At 43.8% G+C, this 19,297-nt stretch overlaps 1 protein-coding gene across 6 annotated transcripts; it reads right to left on the reverse strand.

Moving 5' to 3' along the window:
• Positions 1–644: 644 nt before the first annotated feature.
• On the reverse strand, positions 645–19,168 carry ZBTB5 (zinc finger and BTB domain containing 5). Of its 6 annotated transcripts, none has more exons than XM_061445352.1 (4): positions 19,073–19,159; positions 12,043–12,282; positions 9,332–10,495; positions 645–5,630 (listed from the first exon to the last, which is right to left on the reverse strand). In XM_061445352.1, the coding sequence occupies exon 4, from the start codon at positions 5,624–5,626 to the stop codon at positions 3,602–3,604; it is 2,025 nt and encodes a 674-aa protein (XP_061301336.1). In that variant the 5' UTR covers positions 5,627–5,630; positions 9,332–10,495; positions 12,043–12,282; positions 19,073–19,159; the 3' UTR covers positions 645–3,601. The 6 variants fall into 6 exon arrangements, with proteins under 6 accessions (XP_061301336.1, XP_061301333.1, XP_061301332.1 ...); XM_061445349.1 differs by having other exon boundaries at positions 10,011–10,387; positions 12,037–12,282; XM_061445348.1 differs by lacking the exon at positions 12,043–12,282 and having other exon boundaries at positions 10,011–10,495; positions 19,073–19,168.
• Positions 19,169–19,297: the final 129 nt, after the last annotated feature.

Consider the following 19,297-nt stretch of genomic DNA (forward strand, 5'->3'; position numbering starts at 1 on the left):
GCTGAAAAAACGGTCAATAATTTCCATGCACAACTAGGGATGCTCCCAGAATCCCAAGGCTTTACAGCCTTTGTCTTATGAGCAATATGCAGGCAATGCTCCCCTTCCCATCCAGGTTGTGGCAGGAATCTCTGTTAAGTAGGTCAGCCAGCTGCAGGGCATCTCAAATGATGTGCAGGAAACATCTTTAATATCACCTCCCGATCAGAGAGCTAGCCAGAAGAAGTCCACCACACTGAGGCAGTGGGTCTGTGAGACATTACCACTCTGAGCCTGATCAAAACCACTACAGTCAAGTACAGCCACACTCTGGCTATAAACTAAAAGTGTTGATGGGACAACACAGTCCTTTGAGACTTTATACTGGCTCAAATATGAAACCACTTCTAGCTGATCAGATACTACACATCCTCTCAAATTGGCAAAGCCTCAGCATGAAGCAGGATGCCAGCCATGGGCAGCACTACATGCTTGACCCCATTTCACAAAAAATGCATGTGTGCCTACATTTGAATAGGATTACTTTGCACTGTCAAGTGACTAGTAACACAAAGAGTCCAGTCACCTAAAACACAAGCATTACTTGTTTAGTCAATACATTATATGCTTTTGGCAAAGACCTCAGGATAACATAAACAAGTAAATCAAGTCAGACACAGCAGCACAAAAATGCAGAGTTTATTTTCAGATGTTTCATACTACTAACATATGGACATCTTCACATGAGATGTCACTGTAGCATTTGCAAAGTTAAATTTTGAACAAAAGTCAGAGTGATAAATTCTGACAAAGTTACTAGGCTTTGAGATGAGAGACTCTCGTTTTACTGTAGAGGGTAGTTAAGTGGAGATAACAATTCTGAGGTATTGCTTCATACTGGAAGTCTAAGAGAGCAACAAGCCAGCCACAGGCTCCTGGGTTTGCAGTGTGCTCCTCCAGATGCACTAGATCTCAATGAATAATGAAATTTAAAATTGCTACTTCCAAAAAATGCTCTAAGTTGCATCTTTTCTTAAAGAAAGAAGACAGAAGTCCTCCTGCACAAGTTCTGTTATTTTGAAATATCATTTTTTTATAAAAACAGATCAAAAGTATAGTTAAGTATATTTATCTGCTCATATTAGTTCTTAATTACTCTAATCTCCTTACTCAGATAGATGCTTTATTGTGATGTGTAAGAATTCAAGGAATTCAGATGTGCTATAGGACCAGACAGAAAATACAAAAACCCCCTATTTTTAAAACAAAACACTAGAAATGCAAGGGAGTTGAAACAATGTCAGGACATTACCAATAAGGATACATGAGAAAATACTGAAGTACAAAATACTGCAGTTTATTAATGTTTCAGTGAGATTGCTTAGTATAGCTCAATGCTGTTAGTCGCCCGATATCAAAATCATTAGCAATTAAAATACAGCATATCCTAATGCTTTTAAAAAATGCAGCACATTTCCTTAATGCTTATAAAATCAAGAGCCAGAAATATGACCATTAAATAAAACCTATGACAAAATACTAATATTTTAAATGAATTAATCCAGTCATTCACTGTGTTTCTATGTTCCTGTTTACCTTGGATGCTCAAGGTACAAATGACACTTTGACAGACATCTGGCAATTTTTTTCAACATGAAGCAGTGTAATTAAAGACACACTTCCCTATTAGCAGACTACTATTTCACATAAAGCCAGGTACAGAAAGATTTCCATATTTCCTTTGGTTTGTGACAGTTTAGTGACTGTTTGGTTTCTGTGCTTCAACAGTTTTGATATCATCCTGTTAAATGACCTACAGAACTGTGGATTAGGACTTTATTTTCAGTTTATCTAAATATAAATCTGAGATGTTTAAGAAAGCTAACTATTAGGTAGCACAAATTCCATAAAACTGCTGAATATCATCACGGAGGATACATTTGCTGGACAGAATAAAAAAAGAGCGAAAGGTTTGCCATTCTTTTTTTAATATTAATGGAAAGCTGTTGCTCTGTGACTTAGACACTATGAAATGTAAATCCTGTCTCTCCTGAGCAGAAAAGACATGCTGTAGCTCTGACCCAGCTCACATAAGGCAGGGCAGTATTTATCAACAGAAGTGCCCCAAAATTTTATTTACAAACCTAATATGCTGAATGCCTGTAGTTAGTTCATGTGTATCTTTAATAAAAAACAAACAAACAAAAAAAAAGAAACCCACTGCAGACAGTGTTAGTTACAATAGCATGAAAGAAAAGGAAATTAAAGCAAGATTTACACAACTCACTTGAAGAATAAGGATCACTGAATTTCTGCTATACAACGTGTACAGTGCTATTTTTTAAAATCAAATTTATGTTAGTTTTTTTTTATAAATGTATGTGGAAAAGTACATTTTTGACACTGTTTTAACAGGAAGGACTAGATTTGACAACTACATTTTATAAAGACATAAATAAATATGGCAGATGAGGATTATCCCTGACTGGTTTGACCTGAAGAACAATCCACAATTGTGAAGAAAAGTAAGTGTACAGAGGAGGAAATTAAAGCCTAAAGATACGAGTGTCAAAAAAAACCCAATATGTTTCTGCAATAACAGGGATCAAATTCACTATCAGCATGGGAAACAGCAAAAGACTATCTTACACAGTAAAAAAGCCATCACAAATTATCTCTCTCCTTCAAAATAACAAAGCAGACAAAGACAAGCTCTTTTCAGACTTCTGTGTATATAGAATTTTAACATAAGAGATACAAATTGGTTAAAATACTGCTAAGAACAGCACGAACAAGAAACAGTACTTCACTTATCACTTACTACAAGTTTCTACAGAAAAAAATCAAACACCCAGATCTTGCTGTATTCAAATCATATACACATCTGGCAGCCCAAAAGTTACCTGTCTTGGATTTAATTTAAGCACCTTCATTACACAGTGTCCTTTACTACAAAACAGCCAAACATACATTCATGACCCTAAAACTGTTCTTATAATTAGCATATTTTAAAGCATTATGTCAGACAGGTGCACCCAAAGTTTTCTCTTTTCAAGATACGTGGTCTGCATTAGTTACAGTAAACAGTGCTTGCATTACTGTCCACACATAATGCAACAACTTGGTTTACAGGTCATTTATTTAAATGCTTGAAATTTTACAAAACACTTTAGGGGGGAAAAATTTAAAAAAAAAAAGAAAAGAAAAAGAGGAAATTTGCACTTCAGTTTCTCATTCTTGAAACATGCTACTTCTTGAGATAACTATGCTCTCACTCCTCTGCCCTGCAAAGGAACTGCTGAGCTTTATTGATTTTATCCCCATCAGCCCAAGGCCTGAATGTACATCACTGTAATCACACATCTACAGTGTGATTTCTGATGATCCTCAAGTTTTCCGCTTACAGCTGTTTAAGCCTCACAACACCCCTGTGAGGTAGGTACAGTTATATCCCCAATTTATAGAACCAAGACTTTTGTGTGTGTGGCACGATCATATGTTGTGTTCACTGACTGACCAGAGCAGCTTCTAAGCCTGCAGCCTTCAAGAAAACAGGGTTCATGTTTTTCAGGGAGCTAGATCTCTGCACTGGCATGCTCCTTCCGGCCTGGAGTGGATAAGGTTAAAGCAAAGTGCTAGGCAGATTGCTGCTCTGCCACCTCAGGCAGGTTGTCTTGGAGTGTTTGTACAGGTGACTGGACTGGCTGAACCGCTTGCCACACTTGAGGCAGGCATAAGGCTTTTCTCCTGTGTGCACACGGATGTGTTTCTTGCAGTCTGTCAAGGTCAAAAACGTCTTGCAGCAGATCTTGCATGCATACTTGCGTGCACCTTCTACAACCAAGACGTTGTGCTCCGATAAGGCCTTCTTGCATTTTGAAAGGACATCTGCAGATGCCCGTGTCAGCTGTGGCGGACCAGGTTGCGATGGATGCCCATTTTCAAAAGAAGTGGTCCCATTCATGATCAGCTGGGAACTGGATGAGTTATCTTGCATCTGGGAGCTCCTGACAGAGGTCACCACAGGCATTTTAGGGGCTATGCGTCGGTAACCAGGAAAGCTGTTAGCTCCACCCCTTACTGAGCCCATCACTGCCCTTGACAGGGAGTGCAAGCCTAAGCCCGACCGTGGAAAATCCATGCCAAACTGTTCTGCTGCACGGTACCCAGAAGTCTGTACACAGGGGAGACCCATCACATCCTGCATTGGTCTAACAAAATGAGAATCTGCAGGCTCACTAAATGGATTCTCGACATGAGAGACAGTGGCAGATGAATGGCCAACAGCAGGCCCTGACTCTGGACTCATTAGGTAAGAGGCATCACTGTCCATTCTGCAGTCACTGGTGGTATTTGGAATATTGTCATCACTGTTTTGATTGGCACTGAAGCTACCACTTCTACTTTTATTTAGAAAATTTGAGATACTGAAGGTAGACTTGTGTTCCAGGTTATTTGACACCTCCATGATATGGATGTCTCCCACCCTATCAGTAGTGGATTGTGGGTCAGAAAAGCTACGATCACTGCTCTCAGGACTCAGTTCTATCTTCTCTGCACTCACTACTCCTCCTTCCACTTCAACAGACTCGCTCCCCTCTGCTTGGGAAGTGACATCGCTCACCTCATCTTGAGGCTCCGGGGAACTCAAGGGCTCAGACTTCACCACCACCCTCATGTGCTCTTTTTCATTCATGCTGACCTCTGGATTCTCACATGGGAAGTTGTTCTTCTCAGAAGCAGCCTCCTGGTCAAAGCTGGTTTCCACTTGTGTTGCCTGGGATGCCATAGACATCTGTGAAATGTTTCCTCCGCTGTTGTCAGACTGGCTGGGCACTTGAGCATCTTCCTGAGTACTGAAAGACTGATCAAACAAAAGAGTATTATCCTCCTGGTTATCAGCAACAGCATCAGCCTTAGAGTTGTCCACAATCTTCAGTGAATCCGGTGAGAAGAAGTCTTCCCGTGAATGAACTACTGACTGCCCACTCTCTGTAGTCACATCAGAAATAGACTCATCCATGGTAGGCCTAATACGCTGCCTGGCCCGATCTTCAGAAGACTGTTTACGTTTGTGGAGACGACGGATAGGGAAAGTAGTGCGCTGTTCAATGTTACTTCTCATAGAGGAGCTCATAGTATTTGGTTGTTCCTCTGTGCTCTGAGTAGAATTTAAGGCAGAGCTCACAATGCTCAGTCCAAGCTGCTGCAGCATGAAAGACCTCTGCATGCGTGCATTTTGCTCTTGAACTCTATCACTTGGTGAAGACATCGGCAGTGTCCTGGTAGTAAGGTAGTGCTTGCATGCTTTAACAACAGAATTCAAATGTAAGTGAGAAGCTGCCAGCAAGACATCCATAACATTGCTCTCCCCAAGCATTAGTGTGGAAGTATACATCATGTCTATCAGAGCAGCAAAAGCTTCTGCTGTCACCACTTCGCTGTCCAGCTGAATCATATTCATAGTCTGATCTCCTTCTGCTACAGTAAACAGAGCTCGGAAATGTGTGCTACATGCTGCCAAAACAGAGCGATGGGCTTTGAAATGCCTGTTTCCCACCACAATGACACAGTCACAAAGCTGACCATGAAGCCTCTGGTAGTTGAGCTGCTGAAAGATTTGCTCAAAATGTCCTGGAAAATCCATGATCCTGTAAAACAGAACAGAAGAAACTATAATATTAAAAACAAGTCCTATTCAGACCACAGCCAAACTGGGCTTGACAATGCAAGACGGCAGCTGAAGCACAGATGAACAATAACTGATCTTAATTTACCACTGCCACATTGGTACTGCATCAAAGTCGGCAATCTTGCAGGGGCAGACTAGGAATAAGAATATGCAGGTTCTGCCATGGAGCTGACCTAGAATAACAGCCGCCTCAGCATCAGACATGTCACGGGCAGCTCTGCTGCAAACTGTGTAACACAGGTCATTTCACCTCCGTTAGCTCCTGTCCAAACGAAAACACACTCTTCAGTAAAACATTTGTGTTTTTTTTTTTTAAATCTGTGAATAATCTACTGCAGCCTTTGATAACCTCCTGCTGAAAAGTCTAAACTTTAATTCTCATCTCATTTAATCCAGCTTCATCTTCTGCAAATGACTTTCTGCATAGTTTCTCAGATACTGTGCAGAACTGACATTCAGGTATCTGCTTTCAACATAGAAACACAGAAAAAAAAAAGTTCAGGGAAAAGAAGGGAGACAGTTCTGCACCGGGACAAACGGTCAGCTCTTACCTCAAGCTGCCATCTCAAAGCTCTGTGCTCTCCTTTACTGAAGGCAAAGGGAAGAAAGGAAGGCAGGACAGACCAGGGACTACCAACTTCAAGACACATACTGCTGTAAGACTGTGCTGGTTAAGGGTCAGAAAGACAAGCAACGCACTGAAGACCACTGACGGATTTACACACTTACATATATGTAAGCAGGCAGCTGTGGAATTAGGAGGATCTGTGGGTTTCCAGGAGCAACTTGGTTCCTACAAGGAAAGTACCTCTGCAATGATCCCCAGCCTTGGATTATCACTATTAACATGTCAGGGGAAAGTGGAAAGGTTCTTGATCCTCTTTTATTAAGAACATATTCCTTTTAAACTCATTTGGAAGTTATTCTGCCAGCAGCATGAGATTAGGTTTCTCAGTCACGCCATCCACTGGCAGAACTGAACAAGCACAAGCTGTATACATGCTGGTTCCACCCAGCAAGGGGACAAAGCTAGCCCCTCCCCCCTTTTCTATTAGTCCCTGTCGTGGTTTAAACCCAGTCAGGTAACTCGTTCACTCACTCCCCCCCTTCTTTCCCTCCCCCTACTCCCGGAGGGATGGAGAGGAGAATCGAAAAGAATGCAACTCCCACGGGTTAAGAACAGTTTAGTAACTAAGGTATAACACAAATCACTACTGCTACCACCAATAATAACAATGGTAAAGGAAATAACAAGGGAAGAGAATACAACACCTCAGCACCAGCCAACCGATAACTCACCCCCCCAGCCCGACCAAGCACCCACAGATACCTCCTCCAACCCTGCAGACTCCCAGCCCTTCTGGGTAACTCCCAGTTACATCCTGGGCATGACGTGCTGTGGTATGGAATACCTCTTTGGTCAGTTTGGGTCAGGTGTCCTGTCTCTGCTTCCTCCCGGCTTCCCCTCCTCCCTGGCAGAGCATGAGGCTCACAAAGTCCCTGACCAAACCAAAACATCCTTGTTATCAGCTCTGTTCCTGAGCTGAGAGTCAAAACACTGCACTGCACCAGCTACCAAAGAAGGAGAAAAATGACTGCTACTGCTGAACCCAGGACAGTCCCACAGCTATAAACCATGCTGGACTTAAATACTGGTATCCTCAGTCAAAACTTGCCAGTGTCTCCAATAGCTACAGAAGGAGTGGGCAGAGAACCATGCCCTGTAACACTTTTTGTCCTTAAATAACAAAGTTTTGTGTTGCCAGGACAGGTGGCTACAGACAGCTGTCCTGCAGTAAAGACTTACAGATACTCTCTGTTTTTAAGCCTGTCTTGAGGCTACTATAGACAGTGTGTGGTGAACAGCTGCCATTTTCTGATTCCCAGGCTTATGAAATGCCTTAGGGGCAACCTGGACAAACAAAGGGACTTGCTCAAGTTTGTGGCATTTGTGGCTTTTGCGGTACTTGACTAACATCAGGTGATATAAAATTAATGGAATTGGTAGTACAGTAGGTGAAGAGATCTGAATTCGTGCCAGAAGAGGTGGCAAACTAACGTAAACCACAAAGACTAAAACCATTAGGTCACAAAACATGTCACAGAATGGCCCCAGACTGTCTCAACTGTCAGGCTGTAGCTAGTGCAAAGTAGCTACTGTTCTCTAGCTGAGAGGCAGCCAGCATTCACCCACCTCCTCCATCTGTAATGGGACACAACATATGTTTTGCAGGTCTTTGCTGGAAAAGGATTTCAAGACATAGTCCACTGGACAAAGAACCTTTGCCCTCTCCAACAGATACAGGCTCACAAAGAACTTCAGTTTTACCTAAACACTGAAAAGCTGGAATTTCTGCTGGCAAGTTATCTGCTGCCTTCAACTGTAATTGTTTCCTGAATATTTTAGAAAGAATAAATAAATAAATTACACTTTATGTCTTCCAGCAATGGAGAGGGTCCAGGCTTACTAGTGGCATCAAAAATCCACTAACTTGGCAGCACTAAGGCTATGATGCCTGAAATAACATCATAATGAGATTTAATTAAGTACTGTGGCACAGTACTCCCTTATCACTATCAAGCTGTGTAATAAACCAGAAGAATTTGGGTTTGACACTTTATTTTTTAAATAACAGGAATGCAGACAATACCCGAGTTTATTTCTTTTTAACTGCCAATGCATATTTGACAGCAAAAATAACATTTTCAAAATAAAAAACATTAAACAAACGTTGTAATTGCAGTTTTTATTTCTACATTTCCTCTGAGAGAAGTGTAAGACAACGGAAAGGGAGGAAATACTTCTTGGTGCCTTCCTGGAAGAAGGAGGAACGAAAGAGCAGACCCTGAAACTCACTGATCTCCAGCAGCCAGACAAAAGGAAGACTGGGGAGCCTGCTGTGACAAGAGACACAAGTCCTGGCAAGAAATGTCTGGAATGTGGCAGAGGCCAGGACTGCTTCGAGTACTGCTTCGAACACTGCTGTCTGCCTCTGCTGCCCAGCGCACCTGGTTAAACTTACGCCCTCCTTTGTTCCAGCAAGCACCATGCACAGACAATTGTCTCTGTCAAGAAAGGTCCCCTCCAGCCAGCCATCTCTGCAAAGTTGAGAGGTGACTGCCAAATAATTGTTCGTTTATCTTCTTTTGCTCACCTCTGAGATGGGCCAGATGTTATACCGTCTGTTCTTGATTTTGTGGGACTAAAAGATCTAGGGGAGAATTTTGAGAGGAGATGGGAGAGGCTGGTGGGTGCAACAGTTGCCAGAGTAACAAGGAAACGCTCCTTTTAGAGTACCATCACTAAGCATCAGTGTGCTGTTGCGGGCCTAGATGCTGGGTGACCTTTTTTTTCACCTTGCTCCCCAGTCAAGACTGACAGCTCCAAGAAACAGTTGTGTGGTTCATCTACACAGTGTACAATGCTACAGCCCACTTGGCAGATGCCCTGGAAAACACCAGACACACACCACACCAGGAGAGGCAAGGGATCTCCTTTCCTTCGGGACTAGAACTGGAGGGCACTGTAGTTTTAACTATAGTGACTTTCCAAAATGCAGCAGTGCTGAACCATTAGCACCACCACCTACAGGGGCAGCTAAGACAGGAGCACTTTGCTGTGCATTATCTGCAACCAAGAATGAAACATTCCACTTGTACCTTCACTACAGAAAGCACAGGCCCAGTAGAGACTGCTCCAGCTTCAACGGTCATTAGAAGCAAGCTGCTCACAAGCACTCAAGCAGTTCCCAGTCTGTGTACTGCTTTATGCCATTTTAGGAAACTCTGTAGAAGACAAAATACTTGAGAGCTCATACATTGCCCTTATCAAGCCAATCCCAGGGGCTGGCATTCTTCAGAAGGCTGTATAATAATGCATTCCAACCAATGCACAGAGAAGGCTGGGGGTGTAAAACACCAAGCAACATGAGGACAGGATTTCACATCAGTAAAAACACTGAGAGGGACTCCAGAAAGGAACACAGGCTACAGGGATGGTCTAAGGTATTTCTGCCCAGGCAGGAATATATATCTGAACCAGAGAAAACAGTCAGAACTTGTTTTGACCAATGATTTGGGATTTCAGAGTTCACAGAGTCCTTCCCTAGAGTCACCAAAAGTGACTGCGTCCTTCATCTGAAATAATACTAACCCAGTTTTGCTTCAATTAACATTAATTTGGCTTGGTATTTAACTTCTACTACCCCATAAAGGCTGAAGTCCTTGAATCAGAATCAACAAACAGACCCCACAAATGAAGAACTTGAGATCTTGTACAAGATCAACTGAAAATTATAAACCAGATTTGATTTGTATATATCGTATACTATCCACATACCACATTTGGTTAGATATCAGCTACTCCAGCTTACTAAATACATGCAAAGCATTTATGTCATTATCAAAATACGTATGAGTGGCATACCTCAGGACACACCCATTCTGTCTGCCTTCCTCTCCTGTTCCACTGATACCTCACCCTTCAGCAACAGCTGGCTGTAAAAACACCGCTGAAACACTGATAGGCTGCACATCTCATCATTCTCCTGTCTAGTGACCCTACATCTCCAGCACACAGTGGGTGGTATCCCATAACATGGTGTGCAAATGCCTACTCAGATGAAGGATAGAGATGTTCCCAGCTGAGTAGTGAGTGGTTTCAGCAGTCAGTCTTTGCAGCCTTCAGGAGGCTCACAGCCAGCTCCAGTTCATATCCTGGGGACACAGGGAAAGTCAGATGAAACATTCTGATGAATCAGATCCAGTCTGTCGGACTCAGGGGAAGCATCAGTGGTGCAAACAGCACACACTGAGTCCAGCAGCCTTTTGAAGAGGAAAGGGAATAGCAACTGAAAAAATGACCGCAATTGAAAAGAAACTATACCAAATTGTTTGGTATAATATTGTTTTAGTAAAACTATAATTTGTTTAGTAAAACTATACAAATATCCTATACTTGTTTAGCAAATACTATAATTGTTCAGTAAATCTATACAAATAGTATTACCAATAAGTAAAAATAGTCAGAGCCATAAAAATTTTAAGAACAAGCCATGAAAAAACATCTAGCAACCTAGTCTAGTGGAAGGCATCCTGGTCTGTCAGGTGAGGCTGGAACTAGATGGTCTTTAAGGTCTCTTCCAACCCAAACCACTCTATGATTCTATGACATCCTGACCGCAATACAAACATTCTGCCTGTCCCTGGGCTAAGGTCTATGAGCTGAAACCACCAGGGTGTCCTGGGTTCAGCAGTAGCAGTCATTTTTCTCCTTCTTGGTAGCTGCTGCAGTGCAGTGTTTTGACTTTCAGCCTTGGAACAGAGCTGACAGCTATGTTTTGGTTTGGCCAAGGACTTTGTGAGCCTCATGCTCTGCCAGGGAGGAGGGGAAGCCGGGAGGAAGCAGAGACAGGACACCTGACCCAAGCTAGCCAAAGAGGTATTACATACCACAGCACATCATGCCCAGGATGTAACTGGGAGTTACCCAGAAGGACACGGGCTTCCGCGTGGGACTCTTCTTGGCCGGTGGTATCGTATTCTCTTCCCTTGTTATTTTCTCCTATTCTTGTCGTTGGTGGTAGCGGTGGTGATTTGTGTTGTACATTGGTTGCTGGACTGTTCTTGTCTCAACCTGTGGGAGTTGCACTCTTTTGATCCTCCTCCCCGTTCCTCTGGGAGCAGGGAAGGGGAGAGCCCCGGGGGTAGGAAGGGGGGGGCCTCGATTTCTCCCAGCCTGGCACCACTCACTGGGAGTGAGTGAACAAGCTGTCTGGCTAGGGTTTAAACCATGACACAGGGTAAGAACCAAAGAAAATCTCCTTCACATAATGCAGTTAAGCTACAGAACTCCTCACCATGGGCAAGTACATGTGAATTCAATAGCAATTATGTAGATGCATTGAAGAATAACCAAATGAGAGCTATTAAATATTCAGATGTCACCTCTACCTAGGGAAGTCACTAAACCCCAAGTCACTGGAGGTACAGGTTTATATACACTTACCTTTCTAGCTTTGTATTTTACAGCTTGATTTGTTATTTCTGAAGAGTTTTAGGAGAGAACTAAGTTTTTTTTTAAATGTAAGAATAATTTGGTAAAAATAAGGACACATCTTCTATGTAGCATTTTGATTATGCACTTAAAAAGGTAATTAGTCCTTGAATAAAAAAATATGCTCAGGATATATTTAAATACTTGCCTCTTCACTGCTAGAGGAAAATATACCAACAGCCCACGAGAGGTGAGACTGCTGCTATTGCTAAATGTCCACAGATTGCAGCAGGAAAGTCGGAGATGATGGATTCCCAGCAGGCACAAATTCATGGAACATATGAATACACGAGAGACACTCAGCACTCACACAAACACAGGTAGCAGCAAAGGCCTCATCTTGCTGTCCTCTCTGGCTGGAGGACACATGCAGGCAAGACTCCTCCAGCAGCTGGCCCTCCCAGTAGCTGTCCTGTGGGTCCCAGTCTCCCCATTCCCAGTCTGCATGCATACAAATCCCTAGGCCACAGCCTGTCTCCAGTTGCCAGTAGACTCTCACAGGTACACAGAAACAATCTTGCAGCTGTTGTCACACCCAGAGCTGCCCTTACAGACCCTGTAATGGATGGGAACCTAACTGAGAGCGATTCCCTCTCATGATCATGAGAAGCACTAATGAGGCAGGTTTTTACAAAGTGTATTTGAGAAAGTATATATCTTTTTATCCATTATGACTATCTGTTGGAAAGAGGCAGGAAAACATGCATGCAGCTGTTGTATGACCATCACATTTGGCCATGCCAGAGTGCCTGGCCAATGCTCTTGGTGTGGCCAACAGCGAGAAAGTGAGAAACTGCACGGCCTCACGAGTAAAAAATTATAGATTATAGCCAGCTGTGTTTCTGAGAAAAAAAGCAGGCCTCTGAAGCCTCAGAGGCAACCTCACCTATAGATGTGTGCGAGTTTTCCCAGTTACCTGAGACTCACAGCATCACCTGCAATGGGGCTTCCCAGCTTGAAGTGTGCGCATAGATGATGATTTGGTGGTAACTGGCAATGTATTTCTTCTTAATCTCTCTTCTCTCTATGCAGTAATGATTTGACGCATTGTTAATTTTCCTCTGTGCTATACATACATATATCTCTGAATCGCTGTATTGTGCTTGTTTACTATATACATATATACCTGATTCACATTAGTGTGCTTATTGAATAAACTGGGCATGTTATACGGCTACCATGTGATTGTTTTGAGTACCCTGCCTGTTTGCAAAGCAGACCCACAAATCCCCCTGCTCCCAGGCCACTTCACCTGCTCATCCAGTTTGATCTCTGCTGGCTATTAGACACTCACATGCCCACACTGGCTTCAGTCAATGCCCCACGGACATGGTGACCCTCTGCCCTGTAGCTGCATTCATAGTAACCACAGATCCCTCACACAGGAGAGACAGGAAGGAATTCAGTGAGGAGCAGGATAGATGGCACTGATAACATGCAGGGCATGGTCAGGCAAGCTTACTGACCAGCCAAATGCCTACACATGATTAGCTCTTCTCATCCCCTCTGTATTTCCACACTTGTTTCTCCTCAAATCTCCTAAACTATACCCTTGCCCCACTTTTGGTTTCTCATGTAAACATCCCATAGTAAGTCCCGTGAGACTTTCGGTTTTCCCTGCAGCCCCTGTATCTCTGCAGTGGGCAGCAACCTCTTTAGTATGACGGGACACTGGGCAGATGCTCTGCTGGACTGCCCTAGCAGGGGCCTGGATAGGGTGCTCCTTTCTTGGGGTTCTTGATTTAGGTTCCTACTGTGCCCCTATGGTCCTCTGGGCCTGTGGAGATGGGCTTGTGATGGGCTAGCTTCAGGGATGGCCTTGGGAGCAGCTCTGCAGGGTAGCGTTTAGGCTCCCCCTCCCACTACTGTCTTTCCAAGCTCCCCTAGGGCTGTGCAGAGGAGCTTTGATCATGTTCCTGGACATTCATGGTGTCATATAGTATAATATTTCTCATATATGTGGTATCTGTGGATGAATATATGGCCTAAATTTCTTAAACTAAGCTTTCCATATTAAGAAAGCATCAGGACTAAAAATACCTAATTGGGAAGATGATATGCAAGTGTTCTGAAATTCTAGGGAAAAATACCTACAGTTTACAGTTACACAGCCTGTTTAGTCATTTCTTATTAGCTATTAATCTCAGAGTCTGTCAACTCCAACCAAATTAAACAAAGATGAGATTACATACTGAATTCCCATATTTTCTGTTGGTGCCTGGTTACAGAAGCAGCCAGATTTGTAAGGATGACTTTTCATATTCTCTTAAACACCACAAAACACTCAAACCCAGCCAGCTGACCAGTTTGAACACACAGCTATCAATAAAGCACTCATGCAGCCACCTGCCCAGCCAGGAAACACAAGGGACAGCTGGTAACGCAAACACGTAGCAGGACAAGGGACACTAGATCTTTCCATAGGAAATCAGATTTTATTAGCACATATTTCTACTTCTTCTAATGGTAATAATTTCTTCATATGGGAAAAGGCAAGTATTTAAGTACACCTGAACTGAAACTGCTGCAGAATCCAAACCTTTTCTTTCACTTCTTAAAAAAAAAAAAAAAAAGGCTAACTCACTATAAAATAGTGTAAAAATAACTCCAAATAATGATCTAGTTACAGTTTTATTACTATGTCCCATACTACAGGACACAGTTTAGATTACACTATAATCCTGAGCCACTGTTAAGAAGTCAAACACACGCAGTCAAACATATAAAAAACTTAAATGCAACCTCAAGTTTCCCCTAAAGTTTGCAAACTTTTTCTAAAAGTTTGCAAAGTAATTGATTTTGTGTTACTAAACCAACAAAAGCTGCCTCAACTATATGATTCATTAGAATGGTATCAGAAGAAATCTCACATACAAATACACTAATGAAAACTTCAGACTAGGCACTTGGTTTTTCTTTATCAGGTAAGTGAAGGACAAGTTATTACTTGCATCTCAAACCCCATTCCCAACAATCTGTGTTTAAATGCAGTCAGTATTCTAGGTACCAAGCTTGCAGGAATTCCTGACATATAGCCAGAACTTGAGAGCATGCCAACATAACTGCTTTCCCCTTAGCTTAAATGACATTTTACAAAACATTACAATGCACCTGTACTGTGCTTAAGCAACATGCTTAAAAAAATACACCTCATATAAAGCTCCCCTGAAGCCTGAACTACACATATAAATCTAGATAGGAGTCAGTGATACATGTGTTATTTTAGAAAATGCTTTCTACTATCAATTAGGTTTTTAACTACCAGTTGGGTTTTTAACAAGTCAGCAGGGCAGTGGGAGCACAGAGGCAAGAAGAAATTGAAGTCTTCACTTTGACATCTTCTGCAAGTTTGGTCACTTTGAAACATGGATGATATGCATTTTGTGCTCTGAGAGCGTTTTCAATCCGAACATATGATGAAATTTTAGTTAACAGTCGTTAAAACAGTTTCTGTATCTGTGCCACATAACTACAGCAGACTCCAGTGTTACATCACTTTCATGTATGTGACAATATAGTTAGTGCCGAACATGAAAGGCATTTTGTGTGTGTCTGACAAGCATCTCTAACTACCGACTTTCACGACTGACAGTTAAGCTTACCGCATCTCATTTGAGGTGCTTCCTTAGCCAAGTTTTATATATAGTTCTACTCACACAGTTTATCTCCCTATTTATTGTCAAAGAGGATGAGTTAAAACTTGTCTAAGAATCAGAAAGGATAAACTGCACTGCAAAAGCTGCTGCTGGTTACATCAGCCCTCCAGTGAAGAGATTAAAATATGGTTTAGTATTTTCTCATCATCTGAAAGGTACTGCAGATAGATAGTCTATCTCATGGCAACACCAAGTCATTAACAAACAGTAACAGCACAGCTTGCCAGGAGCAAAAAACATCTCTGAAAGAAGCAACAAAACGCTTCCTAAAAATGGCTAAATTTTTCCTAGACACTGAAGAGATGCTACCTGTGACACAGCCATCTTTCTGTTTTCTGATATTTCTACTCACTTCCTCCCAACCCTCTGATGCATCTCTTGGGTCTCCAAATCCTGCAGTGTAGCTGACAGTTCAGAGGAAGACACACAGGAGACTGAAACATGACACACATTTTGATGCACCATTTCAGCTTGTCACCAGGGGGGTTGTTTTCTTGTTGTAATTCCACTATTTAACACACCTACATTGCTACATATGCTTAACTCACAGAATACTGTCCCCTTGTAATTCTTGGCTAACCACTGATTGAGCTTCAAGGTCAGTACCATGGCTTTCACAGACATCAGCCTCTCTCAAGAGTTCACATATGCTTTTCTGGTCAACTTACAACGGCACAGTGTTTCCTAGGTATCAATAAGAAACAGATGATGATAATGGATTCTATTCTTGATCTTGGGAAGCTAAAAAACCTGCATCTAGATATAAGAAAATGGTTGCTCCCCAGAACATAAAAAGTTTTATAGGCACTGCACAAAGAAACACCTGAAGACAGGTGTTTGGGCACTACTACTATTTGACTTATTTTGAAAGGGAAAAGCAGAGAAGGCTGCTACACAGAACTGGCAGTAAAGCCATTTAAGGGCATGGGAAGATAAGCTGCCATCAACAAGGATTGATTTGAACTCAGTTATATTATCAGTTCAAAAAAACTCGAGATTCATGGTACCACGGCAGTCTCCGTCACTGCCATAGTTCTCTCGCAACAATGTCCAGTGCTGCGAAGCAAACTTAGTTGCCAGCTTCTCCTGCCTACCTTCACCCCAGTTTATTAACCAAACAAGAAACACCATGCAGAAGCAAAGGTCTTCAGGCACAGGTCCCAAAGGCAGCTCAGCACCAGTATGATGTCTTCTTGCTTAATATGGCAATAATTTCTAAATCTAGCTCTTCACTATTTACCAGAGATTCAAGAATTTTAAACAACCCTGCTCAACAGCCTTCCTTGCTGATTCCTTTGCCTAAGCTTTTAACACCAGTGAAACTGAAAGTTAACTGAATACACATGCACTTTTGCCAGAAAACGGTTTAGATTGAAGTAAGAAATATTAGTCTGACACCACCACAATGGATTCATTAGTATTATACAGCTTTAGCCAATCAAATACCTACATCCACATAACCAATTCAACCGATGACTGCTATATTTCAAATGAGAACTGTTGAGTTGTCTGCTCCTGATCTTCCCAAACTCATTTCCAAAATTCATCTTCTAACATTGTCTTTTTATCCTCATGGATGCACTGCACAGTTCTGTCTATTTTGGCATTGTGAGGGGTTTATAAGACCCCCACCTAGCTGTTCTCTGACTCCCCCTCCTTAGCAAGATGCAGGAGAAAGATGGAAAGCCTTGGGGGTTGAGATAAGGACAGGGAGATCATTCACCAATTACCATCTGAAACACTCAACTTGGGGAAGATTAATTTAATTTATTGCCCATAAGTAAGAGTAGGATAGAAAGAAAGAAAACCAAAACCATATTCCCCCCACCCTTCTTCCCAGGCTCAACTTCACTCCCAATTCTTCTACCTGTTCCCCTCAAGCAGCATAGGGGAAAACACAGTGGGGATGGTGGTGAGTTCACAATGCTTCATCTCTGCTGCTCCTTCCTCCTCACACTCTTTCATTGCTCCAGCGTGGGTCTCTCCCACAAGGTGCAGTCCTTCAAGAGCATATGGATCCAGTGCAGGCCCCCCATGGTCCACAGGTCCTGCCAGCAAACCTGCTTCAGCATGGGCTTCTGTCTCCTTGGGGCTGCAGGTCCAGTCAGGAGCCAGGTCCAGTCAGGAGCCTGCTCCAGGGCAGGCTCTCCATAGGCTGCAGCTTCCCTCAAGGCACTCCATCTGCTCCACTGTGGAGCTTGATTATTTTCAGGTGGACAATATCCCTAACCATGGCCTTTACCACCAGCTGCAGGGAATCTCTGCCCTGGCATCTGGAGCACCTCCTCCCTCTCCGTCTTCACTCACCGTGGTGGCTGCAGGGCTGTTTTTCTCACTTCTGTCTCACAGCTGCTGCTGCCCAGTGTTTTCCAGCCTTTCTCAAATATGTTATTTGGCCAGCAGCAGGTCCATCTTGGAGCTGGCTGGAACAGGCTTTGTCCTGTATGGAATAGCTTCTGTTGTCTTCTCACAGAATAAACTCCTGCAGCCTCTCAGCTACTAAAACCTTGCTACAAACCCCAAAAGAGGCATGTACTAATGAAGAATTTGGAAGAACACATTGCCCTAATCACGATTTGAAAGTCACAATACAGGGTTACAACTTACACGGTCTGAATGCATTATGCCGAATTAACTAAATTCCTTCTTAATAATTTTTGAAAGGCACAGGAAGCAGCTTTTGTTGGTCCAGAGTTGGTAACTTCCTTCTCTGTTCTGGCACAGGACTACCTTTTCTTTATAACATATGGGTTTACAGCAGAACCTAACATAGTTACCAGCTTGAACACTGCAGAGTTTGTCTTTGTTAGCACAACCATGAGGAAAACTGGCATCTACAGGTGTAAGTGCCACAGAGATAACACATTCCAGAGAAGCAACTGGTGTGCACACAACTTTTGTACACCAGTAGTATGCATAACACCTCTCCACTAGTACGCTGTCCTCCACAAGACGGGATATGGTTCAATTATCAAACATCACTGCAGGTATCGCACAAACATCACTGCAGACTCAGCAAAAAAGGCCACCCAGAAATTCCTTCTCAAACGCAGCATCTCGGCTCAGCGTAACCGCTGCGTATGTAGTGAGAAGGTCGAAGCCAAATGCATTTCAAGAAGACCCGAGGCAGAGGCCAAGCACAAGCTCTATTCCACCGGACTCTGGCTGAAGGAGCGCCCGACCACTGCAGGCGCCCTGCATTCGCCGGTGTGACCCTGCAGACACCAGCCCGTGACTGAACTGGCCCACAGACCTGAACAGCACATGGAAATCCAGTGAAGGGAACTGCGGCTCCGAGCGAAGCGAAGCCAGCACCAGCCCGTGGGGCCCGCCTGCTACCCTGGGGGTTCCTCTCAACAACAGAATCGCGTTCCCTGCCATCAGCTGAGCATATACCGGTACTGCCACCCGCAGCTGCCCATTCCGCAACACCGGCGGCGTTATGACCTCTTGCGCTCTTCCCCGGGGTGGCTCCGGCGGCTGCTCTGTTCCGCCAACAGCGCACCACCCTCCCAGGCACCTCGGTCTACAGAGTGCTCCCAGCTGGCCTAGGAGTTCTGCCCGGGGTGGGAACCGGAGACGGGGAAGGGGCGGCCTCTTGTAGCAGGAGCGCTCGCCGGCCGCCCGCGTCACCCGCACCTCCCCCGATGCCTGCCGCCGGCACTACCCGCCGGACCCGCCGCCGCTCACCTGCGGTCCCCGCCCCCCCGCTGCCTCTGCTCTCCGGTCGGGAAGGGCCGCGGCGGGGCGCCCTGGGAGGCAGGAAGGACAGGGCGAGGCTGCTGCTGCTGTCAGCGCCGTCGTCGTCCCTGCTGCCCTGTGCCCCACTCTCGCGGCTCCGCCCTCACGGGACCTCCGCTGCAGCGCCGTCGGACGGAAGTGACGCCATCGTGCAGCAACCCGCTCGGCGGGCGG

Source organism: Pezoporus flaviventris, unplaced genomic scaffold (genome assembly GCF_033815535.1).
Source record: "Pezoporus flaviventris isolate CSIRO_AGI_PZ_B2104156 unplaced genomic scaffold, CSIRO_AGI_Pfla_v1 ptg000004l, whole genome shotgun sequence".
NCBI classification, from domain to species: Eukaryota; Metazoa; Chordata; class Aves; order Psittaciformes; family Psittacidae; genus Pezoporus; species Pezoporus flaviventris.